At 40.1% G+C, this 15972-nt stretch overlaps 1 protein-coding gene across 1 annotated transcript in view; it reads right to left on the reverse strand.

The window, feature by feature from the left end:
• LOC126403067 (solute carrier family 12 member 5-like) overlaps positions 1-6997 on the reverse strand; it is a 63733-nt gene extending 56736 nt beyond the window's left edge. Inside the window, exon 1 of the mRNA XM_050065485.1 lies at positions 6729-6997. Coding sequence (XP_049921442.1) covers positions 6729-6783 — 55 coding nt within the window. The 5' untranslated portion in view covers positions 6784-6997. The remainder of the gene's footprint in view (positions 1-6728) is intronic.
• Between the last annotated feature and the right edge of the window lie 8975 nt (positions 6998-15972).

Consider the following 15972-nt stretch of genomic DNA (forward strand, 5'->3'; position numbering starts at 1 on the left):
AAACCATTGGTTAGCCTTGAAAATGGAAGGCCAGATTAGAGTTTGTCAAAAACCATCTAAAAAGCCTGTGCAGTTGTGGAACAGCATACTATGGACAGATAAAACAAAGATCAACTACCAGAATGATGGGAAGAGAAGAGAAGGAATAAGGGAAGGAACTGCTCATGATCCAAAGCACGCCACCTCATCAGTGAAGCATGGTGGAGGTACTGTTATGTCATGGCCATGTATGGCTGCCAGTGGAACTGGTTCTCTTGTATTTATTGATGATGTGACTGCTGACAAGAGCAGCAATTACCTAAATTTACATTACCTCTCAAAGAAAAAAAAAGTTGACTGGTACTTCTAGCAAAGGGATGCCTTTTATTGATTATACATTCTCAAATTTAATTGGTTAAATGTGAGGAAGCTCTCACACATAGCCCTGGTAGGCCTCAGTTCTTTAAGCCTTGACTGCATGTTGTGCAAAATGCAAATTAATTCTTAATGGTTACTCTACAGTGTGTATACAAATGAAATGACTGACCACAGCAATAATGACAAGCTGTTTAAATATGTGGATAAAAAGAACTCTGGTTGGTCTCCTCCTGAAAGATAATACCATGTATAAAGAGGCGTAATTTAGCCAGGTCACTGTTATTCAGGACTGGTTTCAGAACAAAACCAAATGGCACCAGTCATATCCCCCCTGTCGTACTCAATAACCAGCCTGTAGAAAAAATACTTGGGCACAGTTATTGAATTAGACACTAACTTTTAATGAAAACTCAGAGAGCATTTTGAAGAGAGCCAATCAGCGCCTCATTTTAATCAGGAAGCTATAGAGCTTCAGTGTCAGCCAACACATACTTGAAAAAGCATACAGAAGTGTGGTTGAAAGCATTTTATCATTTAACATTACAGCATGGTACAGCAGCCTGAGTGCAAAGAGCAAAAACAAGCCCTCCAAGATTGTCAACATTCTCAGCAATGTACTCGACAGTGCTGTATGCAGGAAGGCCAAACACAGAATTGCCAATAGCTCACATCCTTTACACTCAGACTTTGAGCTGGTCCCATCTGGACGTCGATGTAGAGTCCCAAAAACCAGCACAGAACATATATGAAAAGATCTATGTTTACTGAATATTAAAATGTAATTTATGGATCACACAGAGCTAAGTGGCGTGTAGACAGAAACATATGATTTTAGGAGCAAACCCAACGGGAATAAACCATCTGACAAATTCTCTTTTCACCACACAATCACTCCTGCTGAGCGTTATGATTAGAAATCCTCAGTTTTTATTGCCAGTGGACTGCGTGCCGTGCAGCCATAAATCCGTCTGCTCTGTTAAAACAGGCAGGAATATAATGAGATGGCGTTTGTAGTCATTAGTACACTCTTGTTCTGTGTGGTCGTGATCACACCCCAGTGTACCATGAACGCCACCTCATCATTCACCCCTGTGGTGTAATGGTGTAGCTCAAATCATGACCTTTAAAAAGCAAAAGGTCGCTGTCCCTCTGATGTGGAGTATCATGCACACAAGGAGTTGAAATTCCTGGCATATACAGTGTCTGTGTCACGCAACCGTGCATGTAATTTATGTCTTAATACCTGTGAAAGAAATGGTATGATCGGCCTCAGCTGTATATTGTATTTAGTGCTTACTATCAGCAAAAGTTAGCATATTAAGAAGCCAAACTAGGACAGCAGACATGCTGCTAAACATCAGCATGTTAGCACTGTCACTGTGAGCATGAGCATGTAGCTCAAAGCACTGGGCCTGAGTACAGCATCAAAGAGCAGCTACTGTGATTGTAGACGCCTCTTATCTCTTCTCTGAGGTCTCAAAGTTGGAGGTACCCCAGGCACATTTACACTAACAATGGAATCCTGCAGTGTCAGTGTTGCTTAGGGGAATACTTCACCACCCAGTTGTATATCAGTTACTCACCCTGTGTTATGTTGAATTATTATTATTATTCCCACATGCCTAGATGGTGTATGAAGAATCCAACAACTGACAACATTCTTGATGAATTTAAGTCATAACAACAGAAATACTACATCAAAACATCTGTTAACAAACTGTCACACCACTCATGCCGTATAATCCAAGTCTCATTTATATAGTCATATGCTCAGCGCCTCCCCAACAGAAGCATTTTAGCTAAACCTTTACTGTTTAAAACACTTTTGCAGAAACAGGTCTCAGGGTGGCAGTAGCTCAGTCCATAGGGACTTGGGTTGGGAACCAGAGGGTCGCCTGATCGAGTCCCCGTCCGGACCAAATATGGAGCGTGGACTGGTGGCTGGAGAGGTGCCAGTTCACCTCCTGGGCACTGCTGAGGTGCCCTTGAGCAAGGCACCGAACCCCCCAACCGCTCGGGGCACCTGACCAAGGGCAGCCCCCTCACTCTGACATCTCTCCACTTTGTGCATGTATAGGTCCTATTTGTGCATGTGTGTGTCTTTCGGACCTGTGTGTAATTGACAAGCAAGAGTGAAAACATTGAATTTCCCCTCAGGGGGATTAATAGAGTAAATAAACTATAAACAAACATGAGTTTTACTGTTGTTATTCATCAATTCACTTTTAGTCTTTTTTGTCATTAGCAAAAGTTTTCTTCCCGAATTCATGTACCTGTAACACAAGGTATGTAACTGACATGCAATTAAGATAATTATGCGGGTGAAGTTTTCCTTTAAATGTACTTTTCACTTGGCTCAAATATGTTTACATGTTCTGTAGAGTTCAAGTGAGTTTGGTGTCACATAGACTTTCATGGAAGACAAAGCATGTTAATTATTAGTTTGTGCTCCTAATGGTAGATAATGATAACTAAATTAAAGTAGATGTTGCTTGTTAACTATTATATTGAGCCACGCTGACGCTGACTCTTCTTTCCTTGCGCCACTGTGACACTAGCTACATTTTGTCAATTGACTTTCACTAAGCCCCGCCCCTTTGTGGTAGTCCGACAAGCTGCCAGAGTAAGCGTGAAGCCCACACTGTAACTAACTGCACTCCCTGAAGACATATTATCATATTTTTGGAAAAATGAAGCAGTGATTCCAGAGAGAAGCAGACAGCAGAAGCAGTTTGAAGGATATATCCAGGATGTCAAACTGACTCAGCAGCAACAACAGGTTAAAAAGACAAAGATAGTTAGAAGCTAAAGCCGAACTATAGGCTACAGATCACAGTGTAAAAGTGAACCACCACATCACTGCTGATCGCCACACAAGACAATGAATATAAAGGGAAACTTTGCTGATATTGAACCAGCTGTGTGGCATCACAGTGAGTGCAGATGAACAGTGTTTGGCTTCACCCCCGTGCTGCTGCTAGCACCCGGACCTCCACCATTGGACCTCCGCCACCGGACAGGCGGGGAGCTCAGGGCGAAGCCAAACACTGTTCATCTGCACACACTGTGATGTCAGACAGCTGGCTCAATATCGGCATAGTTTCCCTGCTTCCCTTCCCTGAGGTAGCCAACAACCTGCTTTTATACATCCGAAGAACTTCTATAAAACTGAAGTGCTTGGCCACCAGACCAGGCGTCTAACTGAGACAGGCGTTTATGTGTCAGAATGGGAAGCTCTACTGGGCAAGTAAAAGGGACTGGCCATTTAATTAGGTTTTTACGGTACATAGTCTGTTACACAATCATGACTTTGTTAATGTAAACAGTAACACTTGTGCTTTATGACAGGTCAGAACAGCTAAAATAAGAGCAACTTCACAACTCTCATTTGTAACATATAATAATTAAATCTACTCAGTAATTATCACGAGGTAGGTGGACAACTATGCAGGATGATTAGCCATGCTTTGTTTGTTTCATTACCAGATATATATTAGCATAAACCCACGCAGCACTGGTGTGTGTGCGTCTCCTACTAGTTTCTATATATTTCTCTTTGAGAAATGTGAATGTGTCAAAGCTGTTATTTAAGTTAACCTCTAAGTGAATGGAGGAGGGTCACAGCAGACTGAATTTCCACTCAATAAAACGTAATTGCCCTTGTGTCCAATTTTCTGTCTTAATACTTTAAAACAACAGACTTCAGGGGAGGATGCCAAATCAGTCAGTCGATAAAACAGAATAATTTCCTCCAGTGGGAGAAACGATTTTCTCTTCCTCATGCACATTAGTGTTGGCTGCACATGTGTGGATTCTGAAATTGATCCCATTCTGTGAAACAATCAAGCCAATGAGCCAAAACCTGTCAAGATCTCTGTAATACCACAGTGGATCTCACTGATTTTTAAATCAACTGTATCCCTCACAGACACGTAGGAGCAAATTACTGTTTCCAGTGAAATGAACGTTTTTATTGAGAAATACTCAAGGAAGGTGAAATAACAGGAGCAGTGTATAAGTGTTATTTTGTATTAAAAATATGGAAACTACAAAAATATTAGGAGCAATATGTGTGTGAGGTGAAGTGTCAGAATTTAAAGGAAACAATCAACACACAGTAACAACTTTACATTAACAAAAATATGTGACAGCAGCCCATTCTCATTCCCAGAGCATCAAAAACGGCCACTCTGTCACACCTGTCAGCGTGTGATATCTACACCAAAGTCACCCTTCAGCGCTTTAATGAGACGCACCATGTGTTCAACTAACTTCAATGTAAACCCAACCCTGGCAATACTTGACGCTGAGAGCAACTGATGTAGTAAAAAGAGCGAAGTCTACATATTAGGTTGATGGGTCAAACAAAACCAGACTTTCACCCAGGAGACCACAGTTGGTGTCCCATATGAAACCAAATGTTCGTGTTGTTTGAACATAACATTATGCAACTTAAATACGGATGTCAAGCACTTTAATCAGTCATGGCACGTTATTACGTCATGTTAAATAACAAAACATGATATTTTTTTCTAAACCTTACCAGCTAGTTTTGTTACTTAGACCTAATGGTGACCATTTCACAGCGTTAACCGCATGGTACAGTGTGTTTCAGCTGTGCGTCACATAGATGCGCTTAAGGCAGCAGTTCCCAACTGGTCCAGCCACGGGGTCCAGATCTCTCCTTAGTCATTAGTTCAAGGTCCACACAGTTTAATATATTCATTGTCATACTTGCATTTATTTGGCCATGTGGTCGAGGTAGTTTGCTGTCTCTGTCAAGTAGCCGTCTGTTAGTCACTCACTCTACAGCAGGAAATGGCACTTCAAAATAAAAGCTCTGTGCCAGAAATCACTGTACTTCAAAATTAAGTGTGTGTTTACAAACTTGACATGTTTGCAAGTCACTTGCAGCCCATTCAGAATGGACCCACGACCCACTTTTGGACCGAGACCCATCAGTTGGGAACCAATGGCGTAAGGGATGCCCGTTGCGTCACTATGAGACGCCAAGGGGCGTGACCAAGCCGGACCTGGAAATGAGAACAAGTTGGTGAAGCAGACAACAGCTCAGTGGCTTTTTGTATTTGGGAAAAAACATATATTTGTATCAGTGGTATATAATTAATCCTGCCATACAACACTGATGGATTTCAGAGTTGAGAAGTTGAGTGTGTACATAAACACAACTAAAAAGTCAAATTTGTAGTAAGTAGAGCTGCAACTAACATTTATTTTTGTCATCAATTAATCTGCCAATTTGTTTCTCATTTAAATAAATTATTGTTTAGTGAACAAAATTATTAAAAATAATGACAAAAGCATCCACAGTGATGGCTCCTGTTTGCTTGTTGTGTCAGTCAACCAGTCGAATATCATTTGAGAAGCTGAAACCAGAGAATACTTTTGCTTGAAAAAATACTGAAACAATTAATCGCTTATCAAAATAGCAGCAAATTAATATTCTGTTGACTAGGTAATCAATTAATTGCTGCAGCTCTAGTAATAACCAATGAAAACTAAAAGAATTTGTTAAAAAAAAAAAGGTGGTTCTGCCAAAGATATTACAATGTATATGGAAATGTGCCAGCAAGGTCATATTGGGCACATGTAGACTGTATACATATGTATTCATATACATATGTACACACACACACGCACACACACATACACTCAGAGTCACATAAACACACCATTATGAAATGCAGATATTGCCCCAGGCGAGATGTTCTTGATGGACAGACATGAATGAGTTTGAGAGTGAAAGGCTGGTTTCCCCAGATGCTCAGCAGGAGCTGCACTCAGTCTGCTGGAAACCTTTTTTGTAGTAAAGTGCTAAAAGTGTTTGACATGGATGTATGAATCCACAGGCACAGGGTGAACCTCTGGGGGGCAACATCTGAAATACATCTACTGCACCAACATGACAAATTCATCCATCCACCTGACCATGAACAGCTCAATTTGAAAGAAGAGGATAAAGTCTGACACATGCAACTCCAGGGTGTAAGAGCCAAGTTGATGCGCCATGGAGCGGATGGATGCTTGACCTGAGCGCATCCACTTGTTGTTTCCACTCTCTCAACATGTGGAACATTAATATTTGTGTCAGATAAACCTCACATGAACAACCAGAGCTGACAGTTTCCTCTCTCTATCACTGTGTCTTTTATCTCTTCACACACACAGGCAGATGCAAACTAACACTTATCTCCCTGAAATTACATAATCTCTCTTCCTTAACTTTCCCTAACTCACACGTGTGCGCCTGCAAATGCAGCACCCACTCGCACACGAATTGACGCACCCACATCCACACACTGCCGCGCACTCCTCTCCCTCATCAGTTAGTAGCAGGTTTCGTCACTCACCCTGGCTGTTGGGTCCCCCCTCTCCCTCCTCGCAGTCCGTCATGTTGTTCAGCATCCTCTCTCCTCCTCAGGCTGTGCACACTGAGCACGGCTCCTGATGTTGTTGCTTTGTAAAAAAAAAAAAAAGCTGGATGCCTGGCTTGCTGGAGCCAACCACAAGATGCTTCTTTACTTTTGCGTCTCACTTGCCTCTTTTGTCTTGCCTCTGGTAGCTCAGTTTAAAAAAAAAGAAAAAAAAAGATGCATTTCATCCTCTCTTTTACTTGTCTTGTTTGTTGCGTGATGCCATGTGTCCCTCTTCAGGAGGAGGATGGAGAGACTGAGAGAGACTGCAGGGGAGAGTTGATGATGGCACTCGGTGTCACTCACATGCACGCTCTCGGTCTCTGTGCGCCACTCGCCCCCCAGTCAGTTTAAGCCCAATGACTACATTCATCATGTATTCAGGAGGTATTATCCCTCCCTTCCTCCCTCCCTCCCTCACGCATGTTCATCATCATCCATCTCATCATGAGAGAGGGATGGAGAGGGATTGAGATACAGAGGGGATGCACATCAGATGACAAAGTACTGCCTCCTGAGATTAAGCATCTCCTTTGATGTTCTTTTTAGATGAAAGATAAGATTCCATTTCATTTCTGTGCATTCATCCCTCTTTTGTTGTTTTCCCTGACCCTCCTTCTCTCTTTTATATTTTCCTGTGTGGTCATGGCCCATTATCTGTGGAAGGGCTGCAGGCTGCACTTGTGTAACTCTTTGAACTTAAAACACGAGCTTCTCACTGATACCACACAGACTGGTTGACCTGCCTTGGTGCTTGCACACATTTGGTCTCTTGGATAAGTGCATGAGGGAGTATTTTCTATTTTTTTTTTTTAATTGAATCTTAATCTAAATGACAAAACTAAATGGAAAAGACAAGACTTTGGATGCTCTGAATGGATTTACAGTGATCTCCTTGATTTAAACATCAGGTTTGATACAATAAATCACACTGTGCTGATAATTTGAAACATGTTGATATCTCTGAAAAGGCCCTAAAGTGGTTCCATACCTATTTAACCAACACATCTGAACTCCCAACTCATCAAATACTGATGCCTGGTCAGTGGCCCTACACACAAAAATATGGCGCGCTAGGTAGGCTACTCCCTTGCGTCAGTTTTGGACATTCAGGGACAGTGTGTCAATTTACACTTGTTGCATGCATTGTCTCTCTGCAAAATAAACCTCAGTTTTCACAGGAACAGTTTCCACTCATTAAATGCATACAGCCTTTTTCAAAATAAACTAAGTGTGCTTTCACACAGCAATCTCACTCAGGTGCGCACCAAAACAAACAGACCAAGACCTTCTTGAAGAGGTGGTCTTGGTCCGGTTACAAACGAACTCTGGTGCGGTTCGTTTGTGGTGAAAATGTGTTCCGACCTGGATCTGAACCAACTGCAGTCACATGACACATTGTTTGAGTTAAACATGAACATGTTACAGTCCTGGACGATTATTAATGTGCACCTCCTCCTGTACTGCCTTAATATGCACATTCAGCACATCCAATGCATCAAAACATTGTTTTCTAGTTGGAGCCGCGCCTCGTTTTCAAACTGTATGGTTTGACTAAAATGAACAATGACAGCAATATAGTCCACGATGAGCAGCGCTAAAATCAACCTGTGTAGTTGTCCCTCCATTGTGACATTAGAAAATGTCACATTTATCTTGCAAGTGTACTCTTCTTCAATGATTTTTTTACTTCCTGGATTTTTCCCACATGGAAATTCTGACCAATCAAGAGCAGCTTTCTCCACAAGGCATTCGATCTGGTCTGCTTGTAAATGCTGTCGTGAGAACACGAACCAACTCTAGGAAATTATGCAACTTTGTAACAAAATTAGTCCCTGATTCAGACCAAAGCAAGACAACTCTAGGTCTGAAAGCACCCTAAGAATGTAGGCAAAAACTTAAGAACTTAGTTTACTTCCTTAGGGTTAGACAACAAATGCATGTGGTAAGGTTTAGAAGAAAATATCATGGTTTGGCTTAGAATACGTATGTTTTTTACAAACATAATATAACGTCATGTGACATATGACATACGTTATGTGACATATGTTAATAGTATAGTATGCTACACATACTAGCAGATCACATTGTTATTAAAATAGCTCTATTAACTTTTGGTTTCTCACGGGACACTAACAGTTGTCTCCTGGTTGAAAGTCCAGCTTTTGTTTGACCCAACCCCATCTTTTTGCCCTTTGTAACACTGTAGTTGCTCAGAGCGTCAACAAATGCCGCTGCCCAGTGCATTTCATACTGTCACTAAAGGGTGCCCCTGTGCATCTGACACTGAATGCCACTGACGAAGCGTTTGTATTTGATGAGTTGGGAGTGAGACCAGATTACTTTTTAACTATTGATGAGCATGTTTGAAATCACATTACATGGTGTTCCACAGGGTTCAATACTTGGTCAACTCCTTTTTTTAAATACATGCTTCTTCTCAGCCAAATTCTTCAACACCACAGTATAAATTTTCAAGGCCACGTGGATGATGCATAACTGTATGTAGCACAAAAAAGATTTCAGATTGGCCTATTTATGTTTGAAATTTAATTAAGACCAAAACTACAGTTGTTGGTGCTGATCCTAAAACAGAGACTCCACCTCAGAAATATTATAAAAATCAAATCATAGAGTACATTCCTCTTCCTGATGCAAAGAGAATGATTCATGCTTTTGTGTTCACTCATCTCAACAACTGCAATGCTGACTGGACTGGAATAAAAAAATAAAGAAATAATTGAAAAGATTCAATCTCATACAAAATGCAACTATGAGAGTATATAAAAAACGTAATAGAGAGCACATTGCACACTTTACATTAGCTTCCAAGCTCTTTTAGAAAGTATTTTAAAACTCTACTGCCTTAGGTCATCGAAAGCTGTGGTATTTAATATCCCAAAAGTTAAGACGAATAACTGTGAACAGGCAGCCTGTTCTTATTATGCACCAAAACCTTGAAATCTTATTCAATAAATCTAACATGCAACCTCAATTAATTCCTGAAAAAACATTTGAAGACAAACTTTTTAAATCTTGCTTCGAATCTTACAGAAAATCTATCTTTCTTTAATTATATTCAAAATGTTATTCCTATTATTCCATCCTTGTCATTGTATTCTAATGTTTAATTTGCCACCTTTTACTTAATTTGATTCTGTTTTTTTTATTTTCAACTATACAATTTGATGAAGAGCGCATTGAGCTGCATTGTACATGCAAAAGGAGCTATACAAATAAAGTTTATTGTTATTATTATTATTATTATTATCATTATTATTATCATCATCATTGTTATTATCTCTAAATGGGATTGTGGTTAAAAAAATGAAAATTTAACTTTAACCCATGCTTTAGCTTCAGCTGGAACAGTTGTATCAATGTCACACCAATGACCCTGAGTAAGATTTCCATCAATAAAATGCAGTTATTGCTTGGGGATCACTTAAAGGACCCTGAGCTCCAGTGAAACTTCAATCAGCAAGGAAGGCAACATCAGGCAGCTGAAGAGAGGAGGCTGAATGAATAAAAAGGATTGATTGTGACGAACGGGGCAAAGGAGACAATGGGACAAAATAGGGTGGAGATTAGAGCAGTATAGAAGATGAGGCAATCAGGGAAAAGATGGATGTACAGGTGGCTGTTAAAGACTAAAAAGCTACAAGCTTGTGGATTATATATTCTTGTGTAATCATACTGAAGTTTAGAGAGCATCCCTAATCCACACCACCTGCCTAGTGATAAAGATAGCATGGCCAAAAACACAACTGGCATTTAATGGATGACAGGAAAGCTTGTTTTCAAACCATTAGTATTTGTATACTTGACATTATGTCACAGTGAACTGTGTGCTCATCTCTGGTTAGATGATCTCTGAGTTTTGGCAGATGTTCAGAGAGAATTTATCCTCACTGACTGAAACCAGCTGCAGACTACAACATGTTCGCGGCCTCCCTCATATTTTGAACATCACACGTTCTTCAAGCTGCACTGTAATTACTACAAGACATACGAGAAAGCTGTCAGAAGATGTAAGTGACAGGAAGATGAAGGAGGAACGATGAATAATGTGGGGAAAGAGAAGTGTGCTGACATTGGTCAGTTAATGGAAGCTGGATGTCGGTTACAGAGTGGGTCACAACAGGGAAAAGAGATAGTTTATAAGGATAATGGGGCATTTTAGTCTATAATCAACCATGTTACTCAGTGAAAGGAGCACATTTAACAGAAAAAACACAAAGAAGATAGGCAGCTTGTTGGACATGAATAAAGCGGAAGAACAGGAAGTATTCAAGGTAGATTTAAACTGAGGAAAGTTTGATGATACCTGAGTTTACAAAGCTGTGACATTTCACTGATATCCATTTATCTATGGTGCTCTTGTTGGAAATATTCCATCACACATCATGTTTTCTTCTTCTGTCAATACAAAAGCTGACTCACTGTAATCCTCTGTGATGACCCACACATCCAGGTTGCTAACAAAACCAAACCAGGCTGTTGTCATGCACTGTTCATGAGTATACCTACAAAAAGTAACGCGCCAGAATTAGCATATAACCCATGTTACTGGGAACACTAAGATCACGTGACCAATGTGCCAATGGGAGAAAAAAAACTAAGTAGCATTAAAGGTTAAGGAGACGCACTAGGCAGGTGGATGGGTCAAGCAAACATAGGACTTTCCCCCAGGAGACCGGTGTTCATGTCCTGTGTGAAACCAAGTGAGCTTTGAGTTATTCTAAGGTATGTAGTCACCATGTTTTTTTTCTAAACCTAACCCACATAACTAAACCCAAAATAACCCTAACCCTAACTTATCTAAACCTAACCTATATAACTTTACTGTCCTAAACCTAACCTATGTAACTTTACTTTCCTAAACCTAACCTATCTAACTTTACTTAAAGTATGTAACGTGACAACACCCAACCAAGTTTGTCCTCCTAAATCTAACCAATGTAACGCAACCTACATAAATTTATGTTAAGTATGTAGCGTGACCACAACCAACCATGTTTCTTTTCTTAAACCTAACCTATGTAACTTTACTTTTTAAAACTTAACATACCTAACTTTACGCTAAGTACCTAGGGTGACGTCACCTAGCCATGCTCTTTTACTAAACGTAATGTTGCTTTCTTAAACCTAACCTACATAACTTTACGTTAATGCATTACATTAAGTAGGTTACGTGAAAACGTACAACCATGTTTCTTTTTCGAAACCTAACCTATGTAACTTTACGTTATGTACGTAACATAATGACACCCAACCATGAATCACTTTGTAAACCTAACTTATGTAACTTTAGTTGCCTAAACTTAACCTCACTGAGCGGTAACAGTATAATGGCGACCGGCCACATATCATGCCGATGTTGCTTTTTTTTGTCAGTGTCTGATACAGCAAGTCACTGCCCAAGCACCGGATTTTTTTCACGGAGTGAGACTGGGTGGTTTAAGTGGCTTTTAGTCCCATTTTGCTTTTTTGAGATACCAACTGATTTTAATTCAGCCGAGCGTTTTTTTTTTTTTTTTGCCATACTGTGATTTTTCTTATTTACATATCCAGCAGATGAGGAGCAACATTGTTCATGTAGAGTCCTGTTTCTGCCCTGCTGATGAATGTTAAGTCCCATATACACCGTCTTTTTCCCTCTGTTTTGGTCTCCACCAATAGTGCTAAAATAAGCTCTGTAGGGCTGGGGGAACTCCAGAATCAGGTGGGTTTATCACTATAAGTGAACCCTTTCACATACACTTAGTAATTTCATTTATTTATCATATAAAAATATTGACTACAGCAGCTTTATGTAAATGCAATTTCAAGTAGAGCCCTCTTTGGTTAATGCTGTGTGATTTCATGAATCATACTGTGTCTGTATATACTGCTATGTGCTAAGTGCTAAGTATGTATGCGGCCTAGCTCACCGTTTCCCTGCCCTGTCAGTGAGAGTGGGCTGTTGGCTGGGTTTTGATTGGCAGAGAGCCTGAGAACCATCTTCATCTGGGCCAAGCGGCTTTAGCTCTTAACCCATGGGCACCTCCCTCCCTCCCCTCCTGTCTGCCTGCTGCTCCTGCTGCTGTACATGTGGCTCTGGATACTATTATTCACACACTCATTCACACCTTCGATGTCAAACAAAAGCACGCAAGCACATGCAACACTCAAGCAAGTTACCTACAAAGAAAGCTCTGGAAACACACACACACACATGCACACAGACACACACACGCTGGAGTGAACTTTCCGATGCCCTAATCCTGCAGATTAAGGCCATGGAGCGCTGATTTTTCCTGATCAAGCGGCCTGTTCTGTGACTCACAGTACTTTATTCAGCTGCTCTGGCAGTATTTAGACCTTCATCACACCTTTTCAGTGGAAAAAATGTTTACATTGACACAAGGAGAAACAGATGAGGTTCAAACCGAAGACTGATCATTGCTGTTGTCTTAAATTAAAGTGTTACCGTGGCGTGACAAGAACCAAATGAAACACAGACTGTTTTTACTCCTTGCTCCCACTGTAATTGAAAAATGTAAATTTTGATAACTGACATGGTGATAATGCACACCATTATCAAGCCTAAGTAATGAGGCAGTTAATTCAGTCAAGATGAAGAAAAACACAGCTGCAGTGTACTGGACTGTGAAGAGTATAAAGAGGCTGCATTAAGGATGTACGGGGAGACGAGCATAACAGAGTGGTACAGTGTGTCCAGTACATGCTATACCATGTAGCCACAAGGCCCACTGTGTGGGATATAGGGGGATATTTTGGCAGAAATCCCATATAATAACCATTTTATCCACTTATCCTCTTGTTCTGGAGAGAAAGAGACCTCTGTGGATAATGTGACTCACGATCAAACCTCCTGTATGGTGAACACTTAAGAAATTCTAACCGAGCGACGTTTTAGCTGGTTGCAATCTGCAATCCTCACCGCTGGATGGTACTGAAAACCCCCTAAATGTTACACACTGGACCTTTAAGTGAATTTGTCAACAGTTCGCTTGTCTCCTGTGCTTCACTCACCAACAGAACATCCTCTCAAGTAATCTATTTTCAAAGATAGTAACTGTACTCAGAATATCACCAATTTAAACTGTAACTTTAAACAAATACAGCTACACATACCTACTTGTATTCTGTTACCCCCCGACGCTGCTATTCTGATCACAACTTTCACTTTAACTTAATTCAATATCTAACACAAAATGGAAGCCGACTGGACAGAAATGTATCAAATATTTATAGAACTAGTCCATACCCATTGGTAGCTTTGCCTATGTGCAGTTTCACATAGATTGACCACGTCAGTGAGTAGAAAAACGTGGGACAGACAGAATGACTGACTGACAGAATGACACACTGACAGTTTCCGTGATTATGTACAGCATACCATACCATGACTTAGTCATACCAAAAATTAGAAAAACAACAACATTGGGTCGCATTTTTGCCATTTTTAAGCATTTTTCTGTTGTTATAGCGCCACCCAGTTGCCAATTAGAGTTAAATATCTCCAGTCACCTTGAGGCGTCCTGTTCTACATATCTACCAAGTTTAGTAAAGATCGATATGGCGGTTCAGCCTAGATAAGAAATTAGCTCTCTAGCGCCCCCATTTTGTTTGATGGGGTCAATAATGGAGGGGTCCCCTCAGATTATGTGTGGTCATATGCCTACAAAGTTGCGTGGTGATTGGTGAAACCCTTGAGATGTTATACACCTTTATGTGATGAGCCACGCCCTCTGCAATATTCATTGCCTTATAGAAGCTCAGTTTTAGTAAGTTTTCCAACTTTTGCCAAGAGGGAACTTTAGATATTGGTCCCTAGATTATGTTCACCCAGTTTCATGCAGATCGGTCAAACTTCTGAGGAAGAGATTAATTTTAAGTGTTTTTCAACAATTCAAAATCGCGGAAAATCTATGTAACTGGAAGTTATGGGTTCTTGAGGCAAATTTGTTCCTCATGAGGAGAGGCATCTCTGTGCAAAGTTTCATGTCTCTACGACATACAGGGCATGAGATATGCCCATTCAAAGTTTGCAATTTCAATCGGTTGCTATAGTCACATGGATTGACCAAGTCAGTGAGGAGAAAAACGTGGAACAGACACAAAACACAGACACAAAAACCTTTAATTATAGATGATAGAGTAAAAGAGAAATGGGAAAATGAATTGCAAATTAGTATAACAGTTAAGGATTGGAAACGTGCATTAAGAGAAAAATTGAATATCACACAATCCAAGTATTGGAGAGAGTTTGCTTGGAAAGTGAATATGACATATTTTCTATGCCAGAGTAAACATAGGAAATGTCCCTCAGCGAGAAATAACTGCAAACTATACTCATATTTTTACCTCTGCCTAGTGTTATAGCCCTTTTGGGATGAGGTTAAGACAATACAGTTAATATTTGATTTAAAAGAACCCTTACAGATAGAAAGTATACTTGGAATTGAATTATATGAACAGATGCAACAGAATGAGGTGCATCTTTTTAATATACTGTGTGTGGCAGCCATGAAGCAAGTGTCAAGGACATGGAAAAATTCAATCACATCCAAACGAAAATCATGGATAACGATAATAGAACAGATTCTTGACACTGGAGAAATCAACTTTCACAGTCAGAGACCAGTTTGAGAACTGTAACAATTTATATCCCAGCAGCAGGATACACAAAATGAGATTGCAATACAGTATTAAATAAAGTTTCACTTCCACCATGGTTATCTCCTCAACTGTAGCTGACAGCTGTAGAATTCTGATCTTAATGATATCTCATAACCAAAATGTTTTCATGGAGGTCCCTAAAGTGCAGTCTTATCAAATGGGGGTCTGTGACCTAATGTGTATCATGAAAAAGGTTGAGAACCACTGTGTTACACAGTCTGTCAGCCTGAAAACATAAACCCTTTGTCAGAAGTTAACTATTTTACTGCCGTCTGCCAAACATCAGTATATCAGCTGAATGTTATGTGCTCTGTAGAGTGAATTGAACCGATCCAGCTTTTCATATTAGATTATTTACATATATGATCCTATTTTATGCCTGTGCCATCTGTTCATGTCCATTATACATCATCAGTGTCCAACTTAAACCTGTTTTCAGACTTTCTTTGTTGTATTTGGTGGGTTATAAGTGACCATGATATTCTTCTGAAGT

This window comes from Epinephelus moara, chromosome 16 (assembly GCF_006386435.1).
Source record: "Epinephelus moara isolate mb chromosome 16, YSFRI_EMoa_1.0, whole genome shotgun sequence".
NCBI lineage: Eukaryota > Metazoa > Chordata > Actinopteri > Perciformes > Serranidae > Epinephelus > Epinephelus moara.